Below are 26,736 nucleotides of genomic sequence, written 5' to 3'. Positions count from 1 at the left end.
AACTGTTTCAGTGACAGATTCAGATTCTTAGACTCAAACAGAATTCATTTCTTGAAGACCTACTATGTGTTGGACAATATGATACTGCTGTATACGTGATGAGTACAACACAGTTTCTGCCTTCAAGAAGCTTATAGTCCAATGAGGGATACAGACATGTAAATAAACCACATTACAGAGCAGTAAGTGCTGTGTTAGGAACAAGCATTGGGGTGCAATTGGGAGCAGGGTCCAGAGGTTGCTGGGTGTGGGCGGAGGGTCAGGCTCGGCTGGCGGGGTGGGGGTAACGCATAAGATGAGACCCAGAGAAGGACCAAGAGCCATCCAGTGAATGGGGAGGAGACGGTCTCAGGCAATGGGAACAGCTCCTATAAATGCCAAATGTGAAAAAACGTGACATGCCTTAGAGAAGAGGAGCCAGCGAAGGATTTTGTGCTGAGGAGTGACTTGTGACGTCGACCTGTTTTTGGAAACCCTCCAGCAGCAGTGTGGCTGGTGGGTGGTAGGCCTCAGAGGTGGCTGGGCACATTGACTCTCTAGCTTTGTGATGTGATGTCTTCAGCCTTCTGTGTTTTGGAAATAAATTGTAGAAGACCAAATACTGAAAACGCGCATCTTTATGTGCAATGATGTAAGCAACATGTGACTTGTTAGATAACCAGGTTAAGATTTAAATTCATTTACAAGTTCATTTATTTGAGAGTGATGATACTGGCAGGGGCAGATCCAGACTCTGTGCAGGCTGAAGTTCATAAAAAGTCATGCCTGCAAAACTGTGAGGGCTGCGTGCAGAGCCTTGCATGGGGCCACACGAGCGAAGCCCTAAGGTTTCAGCCTCATTAGCTCCATAGTTAATTTGTCTCTGGATGTCAGGGAAACGGGTCAGTCAGGTTGTATCCCTCTGCGCCTCAGTTTCCTTACTTGGAAAGTGAGAGTAATAATCGTATCTGTTAGATCTGTGGTGAGGACTGGCTAAGTAATTTCCGTGACAGCCCTTGCTGTACCTGGCATGCAGTCGATGACCCATAAATATTTCTTCTTTTTTTTTTTCTAAACTAAAATACACTGTAGATTTCTTCGAAATGGCACCCCAAATCCACTCATCAGAAATAGGCTTCATTACAAAAATGATGATTGTTCCTTGCTGCTTGCAGTGAAAATCGCTAATTGTCTCTCAAGCTGCTGCTGGGACTTATTTGGTATTTGGTAATATTCCCAATCTACCTTTTGGAATCCTCTGATTTCTTTGAGAACCTTGGAAATGAGACAGATTGATCAGCACAGCTAGGGCAGGTTTCAGTTTGCTGTTAATAACATGGTGTGTGTCAAAGTGGGAAAAGTAGAGTTGTAGACCTCAAGGAGTCCTGTGTTCAAATTGCATTAGGCTGCATTTATGCTGTGTGGTCCTGGGAAAATCACCCAACCTCTCTGGCCCCAGATTCCTTTTCTGTAAAATAGAGATAATAATACCCACATTACCAGGCTGTTTTGAGAATTAGGGATATCGGTGGGCAAAGTGTCAACCAGAGTGTCCCTTACATTGTAGGCACTCGGTAAATGCTACCTAAGATTATTTTACAAAACACTGTTAAGCATACACACATACACACACCATACTTTTAAGAAGTAGCTCACTAATCTTTACTGCTTGAAATTTAAATTATGGAGACCAAATTTTTAAATCTTCTCCCTCACCTCCAAATGTGAAGAAAGGCTATTTTGAGTTATCAGCTAAAGAAACACAGCCAGCTTGTGGTTTTTTCAATGGTGGGCCAATCCAACCAGAAGATGGATTCTATTCATTCCCTTTATATCCTTGGTAATTTAATTCCCCTGCTAAGTTTATGGGCCTTTTTCTCCTTGATTGTCCTTGTGTGGGTGACAGATGCAGATAAACAAGGGGCTGGAGAGTGAAAGAGTCAAGTCATGGAGAGTGGCCCCAAAGGGAACCAAATGGAAGATTTGCAAGCCAGGCATCAAAATTAATACACTCTAACTCGTAATAACATTTGTGCAATAATAATATTCCTTTGTGGTTTAATATGCCATTCAGCCCCTTTAAGAGATTGCCCTATTGCTTAATGAATGACCAATGCTTATTAGGTTAAGTTGTATTTGAGCTGGCCTGTGCTGCTCCGGTTCAAGTGATTTAATGGGAATTATTTAATAGGTATTATTAGGATAATTAGAAAATGATCACAGTTAGGCAATAATATTGAGCTATAAAGGTTGTGAATAACCAAATTTAGAGACAGGCCTGAAAACATGAGTAGTCTGCAACAGTTATGCAAGTCTCCTCTAATAATTATATGAGCCAGCCTGAAAGGGTCTTTTGTTCCTGGGAGTTATTCATTAGGCGGGCATTGAATTAGAGGAACATGCAGGGGTGCAGGATGGAAGGCAACGATGGCTGATGAGCGAAATGAGGCTTTGATGAGCTCCTAATTGTCATGAAACAATTCCTGCTTTCTTTTTTACCAACAGTCAGAAATAAGCTCTCCCACCCCCAGAAAGGGCTTTTCCCCACTTTGTTAAGGAAAGGGAAACAAAGAAAAACAAAAATCCAACCATCTACCACCGATCACAAATCATTATGTTCTGCAGGGTGTGTGTGTGTGAGTGTGTGTGTGTGTGTGTGTGTGTGTGTGTAACATGGATGGATGCTTCTGACAAAGGGAATGGAAATGCCTAGTGGTCCTTGCTGCCCACAGTAAAGGACCAGAAGAGGCAGCCTGACTTGCCCTGGGCCTCACCTCCTGCAAGGAGGCCAAAACTAACTTTGCAGCTACTTAGACTCTTCTTGGTCACCGGACTGTTACCCAGTGGTTGTTGGTTGTCATCGGTGTTACATGCTGGGGCCATGGGCTGCCCCACTTTGGCAAGAGACCACCAATTTAAATTTAGATTGTGCGGCTAACAGAATCTGGCCTTGATCAAATGACTGTGCTTTCTTCCTGTATATGTAGAGAGGTGAAATCTGATGAAAACTGGGAGCAGCTCGGAAGGAGGAAGGATTTGTCCCCAGGGGAAGTGTGTGGGAATTAGTCCTCCCTTACAGATCTACCAACTTTGGGGAAGATTTCCAGCTTGTTGTCCATATTGAGTTTCTTGCCTTTTTTGGAGCCAGGTGGCTGCTGCTTCACGAAGACTGAGGGGTTTACAAAGAAAAATCAGGGAGTGTGAGGCTGCCAGCAGGTGGCACCAGAAGCGCACATTATGATAAGAGAAATTCCAAAGAAAACCTAGCCAGGAAGAGGGAAGTACTTGGGCTTATACTTTGTGGCTTTTTTAGCTTGACTGTTACGGAGGAAGAGAGGGAGTAATAATTTCCTGGATAATGTAACAGTGAGGTGTTCTGGAAAGAGCACAGATACTAGAGTCAGATACTTCTGAGTTTGAATCCTGATGCTGTCACTGTACAACAGTTACTGCTCTGCCAAAGTTTTCTCGACTATAAAATGATACTAATCATACCAACCTCATAGGGATGGTATGAAAAGACTAAATGACATATTGTCAGTAGAGCACCTAAAAAGAGCCTGCTGCATGATCAGTGTTCTCTCTTCTTTTATATCTCTGTCATTATAAAATTCAGCTAGGTGGTGGAATTATTTCTCAGATTGTATTCTTTTGTTTTGTTTTGACTCATTCACATTCATGTATTACTCCACTCCCTAAAAGAGAATTAAGTTGGTTTCTATAATGAATTCATGTATCTGGTTCATATAAGGATCTCAATTGTTAGCCTAAAGAACAATTCAGTAAAAGTGGTTTAATAATGAGAGCACGACAGTGATTCTGAGGCATGCCTTTTTGATAGTCTGCCATAATTTGGTGAAAGACTTAGGAAATGGATATCCTTTAGGAGATATTCCATAATTATTCATTCTCTAAATGTACTGAAAGGCCGGGAGTATAACAAGAGGTTATACTCTTGTTGCCTATTAGATGTGGCTGGTCACTGTGCTTTCCACCATTAGCAGAGAAGGGGAAGGGTTGAGACCTGTCTGTGATCCTAGAGGAATATGACTTGTCTGAATACAGTGACCATAAAACTGGATCCACGGATAATAATATTTTATCAAATGCTATAATGTAATATTGTTGGGAAGGAACTCCAACTTCATAGAGAATGGCAAGGAGTAACAAGACCTAGCAAGCAATGAGCTTGGGTTGGTTTCCCACAACTCTACTGAAAACAAACAACAAAATTCAGTGCATCAGAGCAAGGTAGTCGGTCACTCACAGCGCAGTAGGCAGCAGGAGCCTCAGGGCTGTACCACCAACTGTCTACCCCCAAGACCTATGGTGCGACATTGTATGCCCAGATGGCTGCTGTGCACCCAGTGAGTTGTCCCACAGCTGAGGAACCAAAGGCAAAGAGCTTAGCAGCTTTTATAAGTAAACTGTAAAGATTCCAGTACCTCTTTTCTGTATAGCAGTTATGCTGTGGTATCCTAGCCTGCTTCTCGGAATTGTCTACCTGGCTAGTTACAGGAATAACTCAGGGGCAGAGGACAGTTAGGCCTTGCGGTTTGGCACACTCAACAAGAACGTGCAGGGATGCTTGGCGTCCATGGCGGACTGTCTCACCCAACACATATCAATAAGCCCATTTAATATTTATTTACCTCTGTTTCCAATCTGAGTGGCTACCCTATAGAAAGTCAGTGACTTCATAGCAGAGATGGACCCAGTGCAGGTGAAACCAAGATTGTCTTCCTGAAGAAGTCTTTGGTCCTCTCCATTTAACAGTCATTGAGGCCTCAAAATTATATGCCCTAGAGCATTCCTTTTCTCAAAAAAGAATTTTCACCATGACAACAGTAAGAAATACATTTTTTACAGCAAGTTAGTACATATAAAGATATCACTGAATAAAATGTTGCATGAAATAACACTTATTTTTGCTATAGATGAAAAACTAATATTTTCTGTTTTATCTCATTGTTAAGGCTTGTTATGGCCTTTAAAATTAATTTTGTAATCCTCAGGTTTGAAAACACTTATCATGATGATTCTCATTAAGAATAATAGTCAGCAGAACAACAAATTTAAATGGCCAAGAACTTCAAATATTTTAATTATTAAATGTAGCATATACTAAGTCTATATGTGCAACATATAAAAAAAAAAGAGGAGATGGCATCCAAAAATGAGCAAGTAGGAGATGCTATAAAAATTAATAGTGTCCTTCCAGTTGACCAAGCTGGCAGCGAAAGACACTCCAGGGTGCCATTCTCCCACAGAATCTTTGAACTAGCAAGAAGTGGAAGAGCTGTCTTCCTCAGAACTCCAGAAAACAGTTAAAGGATTGCAGTAACCAAGAGAGTGCCAAATCAAGAAAACACAGCTTTAAAAATGGTAGGAGAAGCTCAGGGTGCCCTTCCTGGCCCCTCCTCCATGCCCTCCCCGTGCAGTGTGGCGCCAGTTTGCACTCCCATTGTGGGTCCCTGCCTGTCTTCCAGAGGAGCAGAGCAACCCCTATATGTATTCTGCTGTGCCTGTATGTCAGTGCCAAACTATTGGGTGGCAACCTGAAAGAGTGAATTAGAGAACTCATCTTTGGCTCACCCTTCCAGATCTTGCCTTCTAGGCAGAATCAGCTGGAGGACAGCTACAGCAGTGTAAGAAACAATTAAATTGAAGCAGACTGGGACAGTGGAGTACCTGCTTTAAGTCATAAAATAGAGCACCTGGGAGGAGGAGAAAGTCTATTTCATAAGGAGTAGAGGGGACATTCAAAGTCCTGTAAGCAGGGGATTTCCTAAGGCCACAAGCAAGCACAAGCCCAGAGCCAGACATAGCCTTAGAAAAAAATGGAGAGAACCCTGCACTTCACATTCACCTTGGCCTCGTCTTCTTGATAAAAGGGCTAAACTCTGAAAGAGAGCACCAGCCAATGCAGAGCCAAATTGTGAATGACATTTTTTGCTTTAGTTGTTTGTTTTTGTTAGCCCCAAGCACTCAAGGAAATCTCTGTAATATCACTAGCTAGATACAAACTTAAGGAATAGACAGCCCAGGGACTAAATTTCAGAGTTAACACTTGAAAGTATTAAAATGCACAGCATGCAAAAAATATTTCAAGACAAACAAAGAAACAGAAGAAGAATAAGATAAAAATTCAGAAACCACAATGAAGAATACTAGACTTTGGATATACCATACAAAGACTTGGAAAAAAATTATCTTCAGTATGGTCAAGGAGATAAAAGAAAACACAGAGAAAGAACTAAAGGATATCAGTAAAATGATGAATGAACAATATAAGAATCTCAATAGAGAGACAGAAATTTTAAAAAAGAACCAAACAGAAATATGTAATTGAAGACTACAGTAACTGAAATGAACTGGCAGAAAAAAAGAATCCATGAAATCAAAGACAAGACAATTGAAATGATTCAGGCTGAGGAGCAGAAAGAAAAAAATAATGGAAAAAGTGAACAGAATCTAAGAGATCTGTGTACCATGAAGTGTTCCAATTCATGCCTTATGGGAGTTCCAGAAGGAGAAGAATGAGGGAAAGGGGCAGAAGGAATATTCAAAGAAATAATCATAGAAGGTGTCCCAAATTTATGAAAGACATAAATATGCACAATCAAGAGGCCTAACAAACTCCAAACAGGATAAACCATGTCCAAGACACATAGTAGTCAAACTGTCACATGCCAAGGACAAGAAGAGAGTACTGAAAGCTACAAAAGAAAAGCAACACGTTATGTACAGGGAGTCCTAAGGAGATTAAGTTCCAATTTCTCATCAGAAACCATAGAGGCAAAGAGGCAGTTGGATAAAATATTCACAGTGATGAAAGAAAGTAATTGCCAACAAAGAATATATCCATTGAGATTGTCTTTCAGATATGAGGGTGAGAGTCAGACATCCCCAGAAAGAAAAAAGCTGAAGGAGTTCATTACCACTGGACCTGCCCTATAAGCAATGCCAAAGGTAGGTCTTCAGACTGAAAGTGGATCAAAGTGGCATAAAGAAATAAAGACTTTTAGCAAAGGTAACCATATGGGTAATTATAAATGCCAGTACTATTGTATTGTATTTTTTGGTCTGTAACTATACTTTTTACTTCTTACAGGTTCTAAAATGCAAATTCGTAAGAAGTAATGATAAATCTATCATTTTGGACATACAATATATAAAGATATAATTTGTAACAAGTACAACACAAAGGTGGGAGAACAGAGGGGTATAGGAACAATGTATGTGTATTCTATGGAAGTTAAGTTGGTATCAAATCAAAATGATTGTTGTAGATTTAGGATGTTAAATTTAAGCCCCATGGTAACCACAAAGAAAATATATGAAAAATATATACAGAAAGAAATGAGAAGGGACTCAAAAACAGTACAATGCAAAAAATCAAATAAATATTAAAGTAGGCATTAATGGAAGAATTGATGGACAAAAAAGGCATAAAACTTAGAAAGACCAGATGAGCAAAATGGCAGAATAAAGTCCTGGATTATTAATAGTTACTTTAAATGTCAATGGATTAAATTCTCCAGGCAAAAGGCAAATATTTGCATAATGGATAAAAAATCATGACCCAACTCCTTGCTGTTTACAAGAGACTCACCTTAAATTCAAAGACAAAGTAGGTTGAAAGTGAAAGGATGGAAAAATATATACCATGCAAATAGTAACCAAAGAAGAGCTGAGGTAGATAAACTAATACCAGATAAAATAGACTTTAAGGAAAAAACTGTTACAAGGGACAAAGAAGGTCATTATATACTGATACAGGGTTCAATTTAACAAGAAGACATAACAATTATAAATATATATGCACCTAATGACAAATCTTCCAAAATATATGAAGTAAACGTTGATATATTTGAAGGGAGAAATACACAGTTCTACATTAATAGTAGAGACTTCAATTCAGTACTTTCATTAATGGATGAAACATCTAGACAGAAGATCAATAATGAAATAGAAGACTTAAATGTTACTATAAACCAAATACACCTAACAGACATATGTAGAACACTTCACTCAGCAGCAGCAGAATACACATTCTTCTCTAGTGCACATGAGTCATTCTTCAGGATAGACCATTTATTAGGTCACAAAACAAGTCTCAAATATTTATAAATATTGAAATCATACAATGTATCTTCTCTGATCACAATGGAAATCAATAATGGGGAGAACTGGAAAAATCACAAACATGGAAATTAAAGAGTACACTTTTAAACACCAATGGGTTAAACAAAAAATAACAAGAGAAATTATGAAATATCTTGAGGTGAATGAAAACAAAAACACAACATACCAAAACATGAGATGCAGCAGAGACAGTGCTCAGAGGGAAATTTATAGCTCTAAATGCTTACATTAAAAAAGAAGAAAGATTCCAAATCAGAGACCTAACCTCACAACTGAAGAATCTAGAAAAGGAAAGGAAAACTACACCCCAAGTGAGCAGAAGGAAGGAAATAACAAAGATTACAGCAGAGATAAAAGAAATAGAGGGAAAAAAACCCCACAAAAAATAGACTCAACAAAGTCAAAAGATGGTTCTTTGAAAAGATCAATAAAATCAACAAACATTTAGCTAGGGTGACAAGGAAAAAAAGAGAGAGAGTATGTAAATAACTAAAATCAGAAATGAAAGGGGAGGCATTACTACTCACCCCACAGAAATAAAAAGATTATACAATGATACTATCAATAACTGTACATCAACATTTTAGATAACCTAGATGAAATGGACAAATTCCTAGAAACACACAAACAACCTACACTGACTCAAGAAGATATAGAAGATCTCAAAGAGCAATAATAAGTAAAGAGATTGAATCAGCAACCAAAATCCTCCAAAGAAAAGCCCAGGACCAAATGGATTCACTGGTGAATTTTACATTCAGGAAGAATTAACTCCAATCCTACTCAAACTTTTCCAGATAATTGAAGAAGAGGGAACACTTCCCAACTCAAAGATTATTCTTATGAGGGCAACATTACCTTATACTAAGATAAAAATACAAGACAAGAAAATTACAGACTGATATCCCTTATGAAAATAGATACAAAAATCCTCAACAAAATACTAGCAGACAGAATCCAACAGCACATTGAAACAATTATACAACATGACCAAGTGGGATTTATCCCAGGTATAATACACCACATTAATTGAATAAAGGAAAAAATCCATATGATCATCTCAATTGATGCAGAAAAGGCAGTTGACAAAATCCAACATTCATTCTTGATAAAAATACTTAGAAAACTAGGAATGGAAGGAAACTTCCTCAACATGATAAAGAGTGAATATGAAAAACCACAGCTAACCTCATCCTCAATGGTGAAAGACTGAAAGTTTTCCCTCTAAAATCAGGAACAAGACAAGGGTGCTCACTGTCACCACTGTTCCTGTACTTTGTACTGGAAGTTCTTGCTAGATCAATTAGACAAGAAAAAGAAATAAAAGGCATACAAACTAGAAAGGAAGAAGTAAAACTTTCACTATTTGCAGATGACATGACTCTATATATACAAAGTCCTGAAAAATCTACAACAAAGCTACAAGAGCTATCAAACGAATTCAGCAAAGTAGTGGGGTACAAGATCAACACGCAAAAATCAGTAGAGTTTCCATACACTGGTAATGAGCAAGCTGAGAAGGAAATCAAGAAAAAAAATCCATTTACAATAGCAACTAAAAGAATCAAATATCTAGGAATAAATTTAATCAAGGATGTACAGGACTTGTACACAGAAAACTACAAAACATGGCTAAAACAAATCAAAGAAGACCTAAATAAATGGAAGGACATTCCATGTTTATGAATTGGAAGACTAAATATTGTTAAGGAGTCAGTTCTACCCAAAACGATTTACAGATTCAACACAATATGAATAAAAATTCCAACAGTCTTATTTCAGAGATGGAAAGGTCAATCATCAAATTTATATAGAAGTTTGAGAGGCCCCAAAATAGCCCAGACCACTTTAAGAAGGAAGAATGAAGTTGGAGGAATCATGCTTCCCCACTATACAGCTCATTACAGGTCTCCAGTAATCAAAACAGCATGGTACTGGCACAAGGACAGATATGTAGATCAATGGAATCAAATTGAGAGTTCAGAAATAATCTATTGGCCAATTTATGGCCAACCGATTTTTTTTACAAGGATGCAAGGCACTCAGTGGGGGAAAGAATAATCTCTTCAACAAACAGTTCTGCAAAAGAATGAAGATGGACCCCCGCCTCACACCATATACAAAAGTTAACTCAAAATGGATCAAAGACCTAAATATAAGAACCAAAATTACTGAACTCCTAGAAGAAAACATAGGGAAGCATCTTTAGGACCCTGTAGTTAGACTTAAACCAAATATATCAGCAACAAAGGAAAAAGATTAAATGGGACTTCATCAAAATTAGAAACCTTTGTGCATCAAAGGACTTGAGTATGAAAGTAGAAAGAAAATCTACAGAATGGGAGAAAATATTTGGAAGCCAGATATCTGATAAGGGTTTAATATTCAGAATTTATAAGGAAATCTTACAACTCAACAAGAAAAAGACAAAACAACTCAATTTTAAAATGGGGAAAAGACTCGAATAGACTTGGTATACAAATGGCCAATAAAGTACATGAAAAGTTGTTCAACATCATTAGCCATTAGCGAAATGCAAAATCAAAATCACAATGACATACTGTTTCACACCCACTAAAATGACTAAAATTTTTTTTTAAAAATGGAAAATAACAAGTGTTGGTAAAGATGTCAAGAAATAGGAGTACTTGTTCATTGTTGGTAGGAATGTAAAATTGTGCAGCTGCTGTGGAAAACAGTTTGGTGGTTCCTCAGAAAGTTAAGTTTAGAATTACCATATGACCTAGCTCTCCCACTTCTATGTTTATACCCAAAATATTGAAAGCAGGAACTCAAAACTGGTATTTGCACACAAATGTTCTAGTGGCATTCTTTATATTGCCAACAGATGGAAGCAACCCAAGTGCAGATGGACGCATAAACAAAATGTGGTATATATATATACAATGGAATATTATTCAGCAGCAAAAAGGAATGAAGTTGTGATACATGCAACTATGGATGAATTCTGGAGATATGTTGAGTGAAATAAGCCAAATATAAAAGGACAAATATTATATGATCTCACTGATATGAAGCAATGAAAATCAGCAAATGCATATGGTCATAAATGAGAATACAGATTAAAAGAGGCCAGGGTGGGAGTGGGGAATGGGGAGTTAATGCTTAATTGGTAAAAATTTTGGTAATTGATGGTTGTGATGGTAGCACAACACTATGAATATAATTAACACTACTGATCTATATAATTGAATGTGCTTAAAAGGGAAAGTTTTAGGTTATGTATATGTTACCAGATAAAATTATGCACAATATAGACAACCCTTTTTAGGTTCTAATGAATTGGGGTAGCTGGTGGTAGGTACCTGAAACCATCAAACTACAACCCAGAACCCATGAATCTTGAAGACAATTGTATAAAAATGCAGCTTATGAGGGGGGCCAGTGGGATTGGGGGGGCCATGGGGATCACACTCCCCTTTATCTAGTTTGTGGATGGATGAGTGGAAAGGTGGGGGAAGGAAACAAACAAACAAACAAACAGACAAGGGCACCCAGCGTTCTTTTTTACTTTAGTTGCTCTTTTTCACTTTAATTATTATTCTGGTTATTTTTGTGTGTGTGGTAATGAGGGTGTCGGGGATTGATTTTGGTGATGAATGTACAACTATGTAATGGTACTGTGAACAATCGAATGTACGATTTGTTTTGTATGACTGTGTGGTATGTGAATATATCTCAATAAAATGAATATATAAAAACAAACAAACAAAAAACAACAACAACAACAAGAAAAACCATATGACTGTATAAAACAGTGAACCCTAGTGTATACCATGGACCATGGTTAATACTATAATTATAATATTATTTCATCAATTGTAACAAAGGCACCACACCAATGCAAAGTGTTAATAATAGGGAAAACTGTGGGGGTGGGGTAAGGGAGGTAGATGGGAACTCTGTATTTCTTGCATGATTTTTCTGTAAACCTACAACTTCTCTAATATAAAAAAAGAATAGGCAACACCACTAAAGTAAATAATCAAATTTAACATCATGTGCTAAGTAGTACTTAGAGCTGTTGCCTTAAATATGTTTATTAGAAAAAATGGAAGATAAAAAATTAATGAGTTAAGTTTCCAACTTCACTTAGGGAAAAAGCCAAGAGAATGATCCCTGAGAAAGAAGATAATAAAAATATGATCAGAAACAAATGAAATAGAGAAGAAATATAAAATAGAGGGATCAAGCAAGCCAAGTGTTGGTTCTTTGAAAAGACTAATAAAAGACTAATAAACCTCTGAAATTGATTTTAAAAATTGATAGAATATGGAAATAAATGTATTAGGAATGAAAAGGGTAGATATTACCATAGATGTAGCAAAGATTCAAAAGGTAATAAGAGAATGTATTAAATATTTAATCAAATTAATTTTAAAATCTAAGAAGACTGAACAAACATATTAACAAATTAAAGAAGAAAACCATATGGTTCTCTCAATAGAAGAAGAAAAAATTATTTGACAAAATTCAATACCCATTTAGGTAACAAAAACTTTTAGCAAGAAAGAAAGAGAACTTTCTTAACTTGAATAATAGCTTCCAAAATCCTTCGCAAACATCACTGTTGAATAGTAAAATATTAGAAGCTCTCCTTTTAAAATCATTAATAAGATAGGGGTGCCTATCATTACCTCTTCTTTTCAACATTGTACAGGAGATCCTAGCTAGTTCAGTAAGTCGGGGGGAACAAGGTATAAGGTTTGGAAAAGAAGAAACAAAATTTTTATTGTATCCAGATGTTAGTATTGACTACATAGAAAACCCAAAAGAACATACATTTACATTATTAAAAATAAGAAGAACCTACATCACAGTGGCTGAATTTAAAAGCAAAATGGAAAAAAAAATACAATTGCATTCCTATATCTCAGCATTATGCAGTTAGAATATGAAACAACAAAGAAGATTTCACTTATATGCTCATCAATAGACACTGTGCCAGTTCGAAGCTATTATGGACCCCAGAAGAGCCCTGATCTTTTAATCCAATCTTGTCTGGTGGCACCTTTTGATTGTATGTTTCCATGGAGATGTGACCCACCCAACTGTGGGTGAGACCTTTGATTATATTATTTCCATGGAGGAGTGAACCAACCCATTCAGGGTGGGTCTTGATGAGTTTACTGGGGTGCTTTAAGAAAGATCACAGACAGAAGAAGCTCAGAGAAGCTGAGAGAGACATTTTGGGGAGAAGCTAAGATATGTAATCCAGAGTTTACCCCTGGGAAAAGCTAAGAGCTGACACAGACACAGATGCTTGGTGATGCAGACAGGAAGACATTTGGAGATGCTAAGCTAAGAGATAAAGTCCAGAGTTTGCCCTGGACAAGCTAAGAGAGAACCCCAGATGCTTAGAGAGAAACGCCCCAGGAGAACCAAGCAGAGAGCTGAGAGAAGCTAAGAGAGACAGAAGCCCAGAGACATTTTGGAGAAAGCCATTTTGAAACCAGAACCCAGGAGCAAAGGACCAGCAGATGACAGTCACATGCCTTCCCAGCTGACAGACATGTTCCGGATGCCATTGGCTTTTTTCAGTGAAAGTAGCCTCTTGTTGATGCCTTAGTTTGGACACTTTTATGACCTTAGAACTGTAAATTTGTAACCTGATAAATCCCCTTTCTAAAAGCCAATCCATTTCTGGTATTTTGCATAATGGCAGCTTTAGCAAACAAGGACAACACAAAGGAAATGAAAGATAAGCCACTGATTGGGAACACATATTTGCAAAAAATATAACCAAAAAAGAATTAGTATTCAAGAGTAGTTAAAGAATTCTTACAAATAAGAAATAGACAAACAACCCAATATGAAGAGGCAAATGATATAAATATACTTTTCATACTGAAGGCCAATAAACATGAAAAAGACACTCAACCTCATTAGTAATTAGGAAAATACAAATTAAAACTATAGTGAGAGGCTGAGCCCTCTACCACAGGACTTGCCCTTGTGAAGACTGTTGCTGCAAAGGAGAGGCTAGGCCTCCCTATAATTGTGCCTAAGAGCCTCCTCCCAAATGCCTCTTTGTTGCTCAGATGTGGCCCTCTCTCTCTACCTAAGCCAACTTGAAAGGTGAAATCACTGCCCTCCTCCCTACGTGGGATCTGACACCCAGGGGAGTGAATCTCCCTGGCAACATGGAATATGACTCCAGGGGAGGAATCTAGACCCGGCATCGTGGGATGGAGAACATCTTCTTGATCAAAAGGGGGATGTGAAAGGGAATGAAATAAGCTTCAGTGGCAGAGAGATTCCAAAAGGAGCCAAGAGGTCACTCTGGTGGGCACTCTTACACACAATATAGACAACCCTTTTTAGGTTCTAATCAATTGGAATAGCTAGCAGTGAATACCTGAAACTATCAAACTACAACCCAGAACCCATGAATCTTGAAGACAACTGTATAAAAATGTAGCTTATGAAGGGTGACAATGTGATTGGGAAAGCCATATGGACTACATTCCCCTTTGTCTAGTTTATGGATAGATGAGTAGAAAAATGGGAGGGGGGGAGCTATAGTGAGAAACTTTTAAACTATTACATTATCAAAATTTACAAAGTCTGACAACACCAGGTATTGGACAAGGATGAGGAACAAGGAGTACTCTATTTGATGTTTGTGGGAGTGTAAATTGCCACACTTTGCAAAGCAAGTTGGTTTTATGTTGTAAACTGAACATTTGCATAGCCTACAATACAAGAATTGCATTCCAAGTATATATATTCTGGAGAAACTCTTGCCCACCTGGAGCAGGAGACATATGCAAGAATGTTCATAGCAGCATCATTCATAGTAGCAAAAATACTAAGAGCATCCCAGATACCCATCAAAAGGAAAATGGCTAAATAAACTGTGGTACAGTCATACCACTAAATATTATATAAACAGCTGTGAAAATGAATGAACAACATGGATGCATTTTAAGAACATAATACTGAATTCAAAACAAGCAAGTTGCAGAGCACTACTTATAGTAATATTTTAATAAAGGTCAAAAGCAAGAAAAATGAAATAAATTTTTTTGCGTATGATAGATCAGTGGTTCAGAACAAAACAAAACAAAAACAGGATACAAAGGAAGGTGTAGAATTTTTATCAGCTTCAGACTAGCTACCAGCATCCTGTTTTGTCAAGACTGAATCAGGCCAGATCCACAGAGTGGCTTTCTGGATTATCATCTTCATATATAAGGAGCCTGTGGGAAGTGGATGTACCCAGAACTCGGAGTACTGAAGTCCTGGTTACAGACTTAGATGAAACAAGCTGTGGGTGCGCACCAGGGCTGAGAGCTGACCAGAGGCTGGGGAACAAAAGGCAGGAGCTGGACACCCAGCCACACTGGGGGAGAGGCCCTGCACAGTGCTATTGGGTGTTTTGGCTGCAGTGATCTAGTGCTCCTTTAATGTCCCAGATTATCAAGTGAGGATGTCGAGGGCATTGACAAAATTGCAGCAAACACCACATTAGGGCCTCTCCTAGATTCTAAGGAGGTGCAAAATCATATCAGTTGTGTACTAGGCAGCAAAACTAAACCCAACTTGGGAAAACCACACACACAATCAGAGAAATATTTAGTGTTACCTGCAAAAGAAAATGTTTAAAAGACCATGACTTTAGTGTCATTATTTGACCTTAGTGTTATTCATTAAAAAAAATATTACTGATCATTTAATGCTGTTCACTCTATGGGTAAGCAGTGGCTAAATCATGCCAGGCTAGGTGGTTTGAACTTGGTTGTGGGGAATTATGGAAGAATTTTAGTGGGGGAGTGACATAATTTGTTTTACATTTTTGAGAGATCACCTGGGTAAAAGCGGGTCAATTGAAATAACTTCATTAATGAAAAGTTTTTTTGTGTCTTGAGTTTTGATTACTTTATTTCATCTTGGCAAGTGGAATCCTATTTTGTCTAGGAAAAAAGCATATGAGGACAGAGGAACACGTGAAGAACCAGTTGACAGTGGACAGGAGCTTGCCAGTTAAGCAAAGAAAAGTAGAGGTTGGGTAGCAGGGCCATTCTATTACATAAGAGGCTATTAGCCTTCCAGCTGCACCATTCTAGCTGCATTCTGCTTCCCAGACATGCCAAAGTCCTACCCAAGAAGGGGCTTTCAGTTCAACAGCCACGGGACCAGATGGACACGTGGTTAAGCAAACAATCTGTGTGGGCAACGAGTACTCAAGTCTTCCTAAGCAAGTGCTGCCAATCCAGACAGCCATTTAAACTTTCTACTTACTTGGGGCCAAAAGAGAATAATTATTTAATAGTTTTTGTTATCCTCCAGTTACAAGATAAAGTTTAGCAATGTATGACCAAATCAGGGGTTATACTCTGGCTGAGTTTTAAAGATGAACAGGAAATAATTCATATGGAACTATATAACTAGACACTGGAAGAAACTCCAGTGTAATAACAACAATCTTACAGCTTATTGAGTGATTACTATGTGCCAAGTACTATGCTAAGCATTTTACATGTGTCTCATTTAATGACCACAATGAACTTATGATATGGGTACTATCATCATGCCCACTTTTTAAAGGAGACTAAGGCTAAGAAAGGAGGTCACATGTTAGCAAGCAGTAGAGAAGGGTCTGTTTGATCTCAAAGCCCATGGTCTCTTCCGTTTCACTACACTGCATCTACAATGAGGGGCAATGCCACATGAGACTTCATTAGGACCCACAAGGAAACAATCTGATGGGTATCAGTGAATTGATGGAAACTGTGGAATAAAGTCTCTCTGCACTGTTGGAGTCTGGAGCATAGCAAGGCTGGGCAGGGCACAGTCCATCTGTATCCAGTACTTTGGGAAGGAAGATTTCATAGAAATCCAAAGACTCCCAGAAAGAGATTTTTTAAATTCCTTTTCTTGAGATATATTCACATACCATACAGTCATACAACGCATACATTCAATTGTTTACAGTACTATTATATAGTTGTGCATTCATCACCAAAATTAATTTTTGAACATTTTCATTACCACACACACAAAAATAATAAGAATAAAAATTAAAGTGAAAAAGAACAATTAAAATAAAAAAGAACACTGGGTGCCTTTTTTTTTTGCCCCCATTTTCCTACTCATCCATCCATACACTGGACAAAGGGGAGTGTGGTCCATATGGCTTTCCCAATCACATTGTCACTCCTCATAAGCTACATTTTTATACAATTGTCTTCAAGATTCAAGGGTTCTGGGTTGTAGTTTGATAGTTTCAGGTATTTACTGCTAGCTATTCCAATTCATTAGAACCTAAAAAGGGTTGTCTCTATTGTGTGTAAGAATGCCCACCAGAGTGACTTCTTGGCTCCTTTTGGAATCTCTCTGCCACTGAAGCTTATTTCACCCAGAAAGTGATTTTGATTTCTGAGGAAAGGGAGACTCTAAAAAATCAACTATAGCCTATAAAATTTAAAATTATTCCATTGAAAAGGAAAATTGTGTTGAGTAATTCATTTCAACCTGTATTTGTTGAGTACAGCATCAGTAGAAATCAGTGTGGATAGACAGGTAACTAATAAACTGGATTTTAGAAGGAGATGTAAGAAAGATTGAAAAAGAGACATGTAATCCAGGCTAAAAATCTGACTACAATGTGTGGTATAATGCAGCAAAAGGAATCGGAATTTGCTGAGTGAACCAACTTAAGCCCCTAGTATTTAAATAAGTTGAGGATATGACTCAGGTTTTGAGAACACATCCAAAAAAGCTACAGATGAGCACATTTTCCACTTTCATATGGGAAAGAAACATGAATTCTGATCCTTGTCAAAATTCTAGAAAGGATTATTAAAGAAATTGTGAGCATTTAGAAAGAAATTTTGACATTACTAGGAACCACTAGTGTTTACCAAGAAGCTGTGAAAACAATATCATTTCCTTTTCTGGTGGAGTTGTAAGGTGCCTAGTGCCAATGGACAGCACAAGACATCGTGAAGCTTGATTTCAGCACATTATTTTATCACAGTTTCCTATCACTGCAATGTGGACAAGATACAGAAATATTGGTTAGATAGTACAAGTTTGTCGTATTTAAAGTCTGTTGAACAGCCTCACCCAAAGACTCAAAAAGATCCCGAATGATGGGCAGTATGGTTCCATTGTTGGTTCAGTCCCATATGACATTTTGTTTTTCAACATCACATAAAGGTATAGAATTCCCATATATCAATTCTGCAGGAGGCCCAAAGCTAGGAGAAGTATGTCAGCTGGTTAAAATTTTAGAAAGACTTGCCATCATGGAATACAGGGACAAAATAAATAAGATGATATTTAACAAGATACATTTAAGTCTTGAATTAGGTTAGAAAAAATCAGTTGCACAAGTAGAGCATGAAGGCATCAGACTTAAACATTGTTGTTGTAGAAAGACCAGTCAGAGTTCATTTCCAAGTTAGTGGGAGCCCCAATTAGGTTGTGGCTGCTAAAAAGGCTTCTGTAATCCCAGAGCACAGGGTAAAGATGCAAGAGGGCTCTTCCACTCTAGGCTGTTGATTCTTTGTTTGATTCTGTATTGTCCTTAAAATAATCCTGGGAAATTGGAGGGCAAGCAGAGGTTGGCAGTCCTCCTATGACAAAATGATAAATGACCTGGAGGTGCTGAGCCTGAAAAAGAATACTTCCTTGGACCATGAGATCTGTCTTCAAAAATGTGCAGTCCTTTCAGGTGTAATATATAGTTACATGCTTTCCATTTCTCTCCAGAAGAAATCTGGGATCAGTGGCTAGTGACAAATCCATCGAAGGCCAGTACAAAGAAGCTTTCAATTGTTGGAGTACATAGCAATATAATGGGCTCTCCGGGTGCAGGAAGTTTCCCCATCACATGGAGACATAGTAGAAGCTGGAGTAGAGGGGATTCCTGTACTGGCTCAGTGGCTGAGCCAGATGACCTCTAAGGGCTTTTCCACAACATGAATTGTATGATTTGAATAATGATCGTTACCATTTATTGTGCTTATACTATGTGCCAGGACTGGATTAAGGGCTTTGTGTGCGTAATCCCACTACATCTTCACAACAGATGAGGGACTGAGTGACAGGGAGGCTATTTTCATTGCTCAAGGCCACAGAGTAGTTTGATCCCAAGTCTGAGATTAAAGTCTGTGTTCTTAACTTCTCTGTTATATATGACCTATGGTTTACACACTTGTTCTTTGCTTCAGCAACCAGTGTCCTGGAATGCTTTGTTCCTCACCTCCTTCTCTCCCTGGCAGACTCTTACTCATCCACTCAGACCAAGCTTGCCTGCTGTATCCTCCCTGAGGCCTTCCCTACTTCCTCCACACAAGATTAATCACTGCCCTCCTGTCTTTCCATTGCATGGGACATGCTGTGTTCCATTTGGCTATGTAGTGTTGGTTTTCCCCACTGGACTGCATGCTCCCATCTCCCTGAAGGAGCTTATTCAGTCCTGTCCCTCACCACACACAACACTTAGATGATGTTGGGACTCAATGTTTATAAGTTTGTTCATTTATTCATTCAACAAACTTAAAAAAGAATAAAATCTTACCTGTCTCCCTCCCTCTTCTCTCTCCCCTTTAATCCTTCCCTTGTAAAATTCCACATATCGTTCTCCCTTCAGTGTCCCTTTGCACTCTACAAAATAAAGTCCAATGGCCTTAGCATATGGGACTGTCGTTCGCTCCCAGGCCTTATTGCCCACCTTCCATGATACCTTGGCCCTTCCCAATATCTGTCCCTGCCATCTCCTTTCCCACCTCCTTCTGTTTGTTCACATTGTTCTCGCTTCTTGGAAATGTCCTCTTCCATCCTCACTATTTCCTCTCAGAAGTGTTATCCGTTCTTCAACAGCCCAGTTCAAACACCACCTCCCTCAGGAAGCCCAACCTTGTGCCCCAGCCAGGAAACCTCTCTCTCCTCTATATTCCCATAGTGTTTTTTGTAGCTTTGTTGTGACAGTTTTCCAGTGTTCTATTTCACTCTAGCTCTTTGGGTCCATCTGATTGAAAAAGAGCATCTATCAATATCCTTTTCGTTATGTACCGTGCCTTACACTCTCCAAATTTCTCATGATATGGAACATTATACATCACTGCACCCCCAGTACCTACAGCAGCGTCTGACATGTGTTCAATCAATATGTTATTGAATGAATTGACTGCAAGTCAAGATCTGCATTCTTGTACAAGTTTGTCCATTCGTTAACTATAGTTCGAGGCACTGCACATAAATCTCTCTGGGCCTCAGTTGCTTTCTCAGTAAAAAGATGCTCAAGGAGACAGGGAATAAAAGGAAGTAATTTTTATGGATTACTTGCTAAGTGCAAGGCAGTGTGCTAGGGGCATTATTTATCCTATATGCCAATGACAAGGAATGCAGAAGCAGTATATATAGCAGTGAAGAACATGGCCTTAGGATATGTTACACTTGAGTTCAGGTCCTGCTACTTACTGTGAGCTTCGGCAAGTGACCTTAATCTTTTTTTTAAATTCAATTTTATTGAGATATATTCACATACCATGCAATCTTACAAAGTGTACAATTGTTCACTGTACCATTATAGAGTTGTGCATTCATCACCAAAATTAATTTTTGAACATTTTCATTACCACACACACACAAATAATAAGAATAAAAATTGAAGTGAAAAAGAACAAATAAAGTAAAAAAAGAACACTGGGGGCCTTTTTTCTACTCATTCATCTGTACTCTGGACAAAGGGGAGTGTGGTCCACATGGCTTTCCCAATCACATTGTCACCCCTCATAAGCTACCTTTTTATACAATCATCTTCAAGATTCATGGGTTCTGGGTTGTAGTTTGATAGTTTCAGGTATTTACTGCTAGCTATTCCAATTCATTAGAACCTAAAAAGGGTTGTCTATATTGTGCGTAAGAGTGCCCACCAAAGTGATCTCTTGGCTCCTTTTGGAATCTCTCTGCCACTGAAGCTTATTTCATTTCCTTTCACATCCCCCTTTTGGTCAAGATGTTCTCCATCCCACGATGCCGGGTCTAGATTCCTCCCCTGGAGTCATATTCCATGTTGCCAGGGAGATTCACTCCCCTGGGTGTCTGATCCCGCGTCGGGGGGAGGGCAGTGATTTCACCTTTCAAGTTGGCTTAGCTAGAGAGAGAGGGCCACATCTGAGCAACAAAGGACTTTAATCTTTTAAAACTCCATTTCTTCAGCTATAAAGTGGTGATAATTAAAATATCTGCTGGTGAATTTGTTGTGACAATTAAATGAGATGCTGCATATAGAGCACATATCACATAATAAATGTTAGCTCATTATTATTAAATTACCTGTGAGTCTTAGTATTCAAGTTTAATAGATGAAGAAGCAGAGGCTCAGAGAGGTTAAGCAACATGCCCAAGGTCACACAAATCTTCAGTCTGCCTTGTTTTCCCCTCTGCCTATGGGCCTGCCAATATCAGTCCTTCTAGAATGTCCATGATCTTTGTAATATGGCCTTTGTTTTCATCCTGGGGTGCAATGTTAGAAAGCTACCACCATGTTGCTATTTCTCAAATATGCCCAGGTTTTAACATTTTAGTATCTAAACATTTAACATCTAACACCATCTAAAAAGCAGTGCCAATTTTTTCATGGTTCTTCTGTTTAAAAAGGCTCATAATCTAAATTATAAGGATATATGGATCTAACTTTCTCCCCGTGGGACACAAAGGTATTAGTATATTGGCTCTTCTTTGTGCAAAAATCAAAAATGCCAATCACCAGTACTCCATGACAAATACAGTGTGAGCTTCCTTGCCTCTCAAAGGGATCCACTCACCACCTGGGCACTCAGTTGGCACTTGATTTGGGGGAGGAAAAGGCAGAAAAGGAGAGAGTAATCAGCAGTTGGGGTTTTCTTTGGGGTGGGATGCAGAGCAGAAACATATGGAAGTTTTACGAAGGACAGAGAAGCAGGCAGGAGAAGGGCCATTTGTGGCAGGACATCCTCAAGGGCTGATGTGCCTTGGAGCTCAGTTTTCATGCTCTAGATGTCCAAGAGGACCCCCACCCCCACCCTGCACCGAGAGCAGGCACAGGTGAGTTTTATTTGTCACGCCCACAACCTCAAGGCATCAACAGGGCATCGGGGAGCTGCTTCCTGCCGAGCCCTTCTCGCTACAAACATGGCCCCGCTAAAGTGGTTCCGAAGCAATTTGATCATGGGGAGAGAAACGCCAATCTAACCCATTTGCCATTGATTTCTTAAGCAGATTCAGGCACACAGGACGAAGCACAGCTCTTGCAGGAATGGTTTAAGCTGGTTCTGGAGAAGAATAAATTAATACGATATGAGTCAGAGCTACAGATCATGTAAGTAAGGCAACACAGATAACAGAGTCCTAAAAGCAAAGGGGTGGCTCACCCTCCCAGATTGAAGTCCCAGGATTTTTTCTCCTTATGCATACAGAGTGGTGATTGAGGCAAATTGATATTTTACAGCTTGCATATCATGCTGGCATTAGTGTAGAGAATCTCTCAGTTGTCTGTTCTCTCTGTGGAGTCCTATGGCTACAACAGACTTCAGGTAATGGGTCTGGAGCTGTAGGGCATTTGGATAAGGTATTTTCAATTTATACCCGCCCCCCAGGCCCATATTAAAAGAGCAGTCACACCCCTGCAATGGGGGAAAGCACGGCCTGGCCTTTGAATGTGAAGCATGCGAAGTACTTGGGAAGATCACTTCCTGTGGCTTTAAGGGATTGAAGGCCTGAGATCAGCCTGGGGTGTCCTCTCTGAAGCAGGAATTGCAGCCCTGTTAGGAGATCAGAAAGTAAAGATGGCTCTTACCATGCTCTGAAAAAGCTGAAGGTCAAATTACATGCCACTCATCTGGAGGGAAACGAACATTTATTATAAATGAACCAAATACTATGCATTGTACTTGTCCACGTCTATCTGACTACAAAGCTCTTTTTACACAACCACACTCCCTGTATTTGAACCAGGTCTGAATTATAAAGCTCACTCCACAAAATTTATCAAGTACCTTCTATATACCAGGCACTGTGCTGAAGAACTTGGAAATAAAAATGAATAAGGCCACAGTCCCCATCCTCTAGGAATTCGTGGTTTGGGGGAGACAAATACATAGCACGATAGTAATAGCACAGCATGGTGGGAGCTCCATGGAGGTTTGTACGTGGAGCAGTCAGTCGGTCATAGGGTCTCCCTGTGGGCCTGGGGGACGGGGTGGCTGCCACTCTGCTGTTCAGTGACTGTAGCTGTCCCCAGTTAGCACACTGTTGGGGACAACACTCTCCCCCAAAAGAGGCCAAATAGGAGATCTCAGGCAGGGGAACTCAACAAAGGCAGGAGGGAGTTCTGTTAGAAGATAGGTTTAAGTTTGGAGAAAGACCTGGATGAACAAGGAGAAATGTTTTAGATGGATGTGTCAGTTTGGGTCTTTTGGGAAGCAGATGCCAAGACAGAATTAGACGTGCAGGGGATTTATTAAGGAAATGCCTATGAAGGAGGAAGGGAGCAGAGGTAAGAGGGAAACTTCAGACCACAGTGCAGCTCTGATACTTGTGAAAGGAGGGGCTCATGGAAGGAGAATTGAGCAGGAGGAGCCTCAGACCGCAGTGCATCCGAGAACATCTCTGCCAGGCCAATGGGGAGCATCACAGCAGGGATTGCCCATCAAAGGAGTCCCTGTTGGGCAGGAATGGGCCAACTCTAGTACCTCCACTGGTTCCATCATGGGCTGGGAGCAGCTGAGGAGAGCTACAGTGGCTGTCAGCTAACCACACTCCTTGCAGAAAGTTCTTTCTTGAGGGAAGATTGGAGTGGTACCCCTCCCCTGGCTGCCACAATGGGCAAAGAGAAGTTCACCATCAATAACAAAAGGCAGAATATTGAACAAGGCAGAAATAGTACAAATAATGACAACAAGAGGGTACGGCAAAGTGACCCCAACACTCATAGCAGATACACGTGCAGACTGTGGGGGAAGCTGTAGAAAGGCTTCCACGATGTCAAACCCAGGGACCTGTTCTCTGCCCTCGTCCTCTTCAATGTCTCTAATAGTCAACACTCTTGATCTCTCCCTTCACTTTCAAAACTTTCTTCTCTTGATTTCTCTGATACAGCATTTCTTGGTTTTTATTTCCTTCTAAACTTTTTGTTGCTTCTTCCCTGGCTCCATCACTTTTGTTTGATTTCTACATGGGAGCATTCCCAAGTTTTGTCTTCAAACCTCTTCATTCTCTATAGTTTCCCTTTTAAGGGTCACATGACTTCAACTATCACCTCTGACAATTCCCACATCTATATGTGGTCCTATTTCTCCAAAGAATTCTAGAGCTGCATTCCTCTATATTACTGTGTGGGCTAGCAATGGGGAGCTTACACTCACTCGGTGATATAAATGGGATATAACTGAGCACTGCAAATTTAAGAAGTTCCAAGCGGACCTTCACTGAGGACCATCTTCACTTTTTGGCTCTGCTGTTCTGTTCCTGTTAGTGGAGACATTGAGTTCCCAGCTCTCAGGCGTGACTACTACAAAGAGCCATTGTCTCTTTGTTCCACATCTACAACCAGATCATTGTCCACTATCTGTCTGAGGCTCCTGCTGCCCAATTTTCCTTCCTTGCCCCTCTCCTTCCACAAGTGTCAGAACAGCCTGTGGTTTGAAGGTCTGAATGTTTCCTACTACCTGTACTCCACCTGTACAAAATCTTCCACTCCTGTTTCCTTTTTGTTCTCTTGTCAACACAGTCAGGGATTGGGGAGTTGTCAGAGGTGATACTTGAGGTTGTGTTATCCCTAAAAAGAGAGAAGAGTTTCAGGTCATCATTGCTTCTTCCCCTGGATCATTCTTATTGTTCCTTCCCTATTCTCTCTACCTCCAGCCCATTCCTAAAGGGTGGCCTGACTGGCCTTCTAAAGCCTGCTGAGACCACATCACAGCCTTCAGCTACCCCCATCATCTGTAGAGTTCAGCATATTTTAGCCATCCTTCTAGGTACCCCTGGTGATCCCAGCAGCAGCAGCAACAAGACCAGGAATATTCCAAGACCCTAGTTTTTACAAGGGAAAAAGAATGTAGTAGCTACCATCAGTGGGCTTATTATTCAGTGTTTCTAAACAAATATCTAGTATTCATAAAGTTTTAACATTTTTCTCAAAAGGGCCCAGGAACTAGAATTAGAAGATCATCAAAGCAGACTGGAGCAGAAATTAAGAGAGAAAATGCTCAAGGAGGGTGAGTATGGTGATATGTGTTGGGTCCTTGTTAAAGAAGTTTTTCTCCAGAAAGTCAAGCAAGACACACTGCCAATCCCAGAGTGCTCTTCCTGCCTTGCTCAAACAGCCTGGGAAACCAAGGGAAGCACAAAGCCTTCCTTCTGCCCACACCCCCCGGCACAGCAAGTCCTCAGTTAGCTTCATTCACTTGGGCTGTGAGAACATCCTTTCGCTTCATCACCTGTACCAACATCTGGCTGGAACAAAGTCATTTATTCATTCATTCACTCATTCATCTATTCATCTGACAAACGTATCCAAACTTACCTAACAAACATTTATTGGGAACCTAGTGTGTTCCCAGCTTAGGGTGAAGAGCAACTTATGCTCTCTGGGAGTTTGTGGGCTCACTGGGGAGACTGACAGCCAGACCCAGAATTATAGTGTGGTGCCCTGGGAGCATGGAGGAAGGCAAGACTCACAAGAGACAGTCAAGGTAACATGCTCTCCCAGCCTGGGCTGGACCAAGGCATCACACATGAGAACATTATCCCAACATGTACAGGGGAGAGTTTAAATAAACTCGATTGACATGATATACTGATTTACGCATTCACTGGCTCATGCAAACTAGGCATATTCATTCTGCCTTGTGCCTGTGTGTTTTTGGGGGTCACATCCACGCATAGTATTCCTACATTAAGACCTAGGTCTAAAAGAAAAAATTAAATATTTTTTTCTACTTCCTGGACCTGAGTTGCACTGACCTGATGGGGTTGCCTAGCATATCATAAACACTTAGTAAATATTAGTTGTTATTGTCATTGTCACCAGCCTCATTGTCGTCATCATCATCACCAACTTTATTTTTGTTTAGGTAACTTTATCCCCATTTTATAGATTAGAAAAGAGAGTCTCAGAGAGCTTAAATAATGTGCTCAAATTAAGTGGCAGAGCTAAGGTTTAGGAGCAAACCACTAACTTGAAGTCTCCTGTACTTTCCTATGCAGTAGTGATTTTTAAAACAACATAATTCTATTTTGAACAAAATCTTTATAGTGCTGCAATGTATAAAACAGATAAAAGTGATATACATCATCTTTTATTTGTTGGAAGGAGATTCAGATGGATCCATCTATGACAAAACCAAACAGAGAAAGGAGCTTTTTTAATTTATCTGTGTTGTTCACCAAATAAGGAGCTCCAAAGCTGAAATATACCTAAATTAGCAAACCAGACTGTATATCTAATACCTGATTTATATATCTGATAAAAATTTTTATTTATTTGCTGTCTTATAGGTCGGTGAAATAAGTACCTCCAAAGAATTCATTAGCTGCCTTTGAGTCTTTAAAAAAAATTCTTACTGAGGCATAAAGTTCATGAATTTTCTCACT

At 39.5% G+C, this 26,736-nt stretch overlaps 1 protein-coding gene across 1 annotated transcript in view; it reads left to right on the top strand.

The window, feature by feature from the left end:
- Positions 1 to 26,736, top strand: part of MICALCL (MICAL C-terminal like) — an 89,545-nt gene that overhangs the window by 60,617 nt on the left and 2,192 nt on the right. The window contains exons 10-11 of the mRNA XM_037841830.1: positions 22,363 to 22,462; positions 25,285 to 25,358. Of these exons, the coding sequence (XP_037697758.1) occupies positions 22,363 to 22,462; positions 25,285 to 25,358 (174 nt within the window). The remainder of the gene's footprint in view (positions 1 to 22,362; positions 22,463 to 25,284; positions 25,359 to 26,736) is intronic.

Source organism: Choloepus didactylus, chromosome 6 (genome assembly GCF_015220235.1).
Source record: "Choloepus didactylus isolate mChoDid1 chromosome 6, mChoDid1.pri, whole genome shotgun sequence".
Classification (NCBI taxonomy): Eukaryota; Metazoa; Chordata; class Mammalia; order Pilosa; family Megalonychidae; genus Choloepus; species Choloepus didactylus.
This window is presented reverse-complemented; position numbering and strand designations above follow the sequence as displayed.